The sequence below is a fragment of the Penaeus monodon genome, chromosome 10 (assembly GCF_015228065.2).
Source record: "Penaeus monodon isolate SGIC_2016 chromosome 10, NSTDA_Pmon_1, whole genome shotgun sequence".
Classification (NCBI taxonomy): domain Eukaryota; kingdom Metazoa; phylum Arthropoda; class Malacostraca; order Decapoda; family Penaeidae; genus Penaeus; species Penaeus monodon.
Window position 1 is genome coordinate 31,911,119 of NC_051395.1, and position 1,886 is coordinate 31,913,004.

General features: G+C 45.0%; 1 protein-coding gene across 1 annotated transcript in view; it reads right to left on the reverse strand.

Annotated features, from left to right (window-relative positions):
- The window catches only part of LOC119578017 (solute carrier family 46 member 3-like), a gene marked incomplete at its 5' end in the record, with an annotated part of 3,215 nt that extends 1,329 nt beyond the window's left edge, over positions 1–1,886 (reverse strand). Inside the window, 2 exon segments of the mRNA XM_037925727.1 lie at positions 203–304; positions 1,014–1,886. Coding sequence (XP_037781655.1) covers positions 203–304; positions 1,014–1,886 — 975 coding nt within the window.

Below are 1,886 nucleotides of genomic sequence, written 5' to 3' on the forward strand. Positions count from 1 at the left end.
TAGCGAAAAGGCCGACGGCATATTAGTGTGTTTGCATGCTCCTTCCTACGTTGTTCTATCGACAAAGAAAATCAAGAATGCGGTACAAAGATTTCAATAAAAAGATAAAAAATAAGATCTCGAGTATTTTCTTCAGAGCATATTTTCTTCTTTTTAGAGTTATTTAACAGTAGATTAACATAAAAAGAAATCGATTACCCACCAAGAGACAGGAGGCAGGTGTCCGTTATCGACCATCTGGTGAAATTTTTGTAATCCCATGAGAACCTTATCCGAGTGTACAGAAAATTATAGTTGAGGGATCCTGAGGGTTTTGAAAGGCATCTTAAAGAATTCGGGCTAAATATCCGAAGTCAATTTTATTATATACCGACTTGTATACCATTGCCATTGCCTATACTTTAAAAAATAACAATAATAATAACAATAATAATAATAAATTAAATAAATAAATAAATAAATAAATAGATTAATTAGATTTTAATTTACTGTGCTGTCTTGCAGGGCATGGTACCTAGTGCAACATCATTATAAACAACTAGGCCATATTTTCAACGTGGAATCTTATACAGTTCATTAAGACAAATATAGGAAAAATGTAAATGAGAATGAATCATTTCACGGCGTAGGATATGTAATTTGCGTTTCTTCATCATAATTATAAGTTTCCGAGGAAGAGGTAATATCTAAACATGAATTAAACATCTCGCATGGTGGAGTTATTCCTTTTCCTTAATACCTTCTTTGGTCAAATGCACGTTTAATCCCCGAGTATCTGAAACCCTATCTGAACTTAAATGATAGAGACTAAGATAGTAAGATAAAATGCTGATATGACTGATAAATAGGATAATTGTAATAGCGGAATATAAACTGGAGGTTGGCGAGATTGTCTGACGGAAGAAGATCATTAAGGCAGAACGGTTCGTAAAATAGCTGTCGCCTAACATATGGGGAATAATGAAGTCTTAGACACGAAGTAATCTTGATTGTGAGACATGAGGACAACTTGCCGTAAGTGGAGATGAAGAGTAAGATAGCAATGATGTGGCCGATGACGTGACGTCGTCCTTGGTCTCTCCGCCTCCTGAAGGGCGTCAGCAGTGTCTCTTTCAGCTGTATAAGAGAGAGAATTTCCCGGATTGACCTGTCTTGACGCAGCTCGACCTCGTCACCTGCTCCGGGTTTCTTTTCGAGTCTTGCGAGTCCGTAGACCGCCGCGACACCCAGCAGGAGCGCCCCGACCAAGAACACGCCGACGTACCCCCAGCGGGCGTATACTAGCAGCCCGAGCAACTGTCCCACCGTGGCCCCGAGCACCGACACCAACCCGATCATAGAGATGCGAGAGGTGCGCGCCCGCTGTCCTGAGGCCACGGCGACATAGGCGTATCCGCCCATGAATATGGTCATGGCAGCGCCCGTTAAGCCCACGGGGATGTAGGCGAGCAAGATGTAGTCCGGAGGGAGCGTCCACCAGTAGGCATTAGCTGCAAGGCCTAATTTCATGATAGCTATTCCTACCATGGGAATAATGATAGGTAGGCGGCGATCGCGGTTGTCGCTCAACGCGCCCAGGACGAGGACAATGAGGGCGGCCGGGAGGTACTCGATGAGGTGGTTGTGCACGTTGTAGCGCGTCGTCATGCGGTGCACGGCGCCCTGCTCCTCGGGGTACATGCCCGTGTCCAGGTTCTTGCAAATTTCTTCGTCGTAGTGAAAATGGAAGTAGCAGATCTTCTCCACCCACATTTGCGTGGTGTACACAAAGCAAAGGCCATACGCCAGCATGTACAGAAGCAGCGCAGGCTCCACAGTGATCGAAGAGAAGAAGTACCTCAAGCGTGATCGACATCCGCCAGGGGGGTGAGCTGGGCCATTCCGCC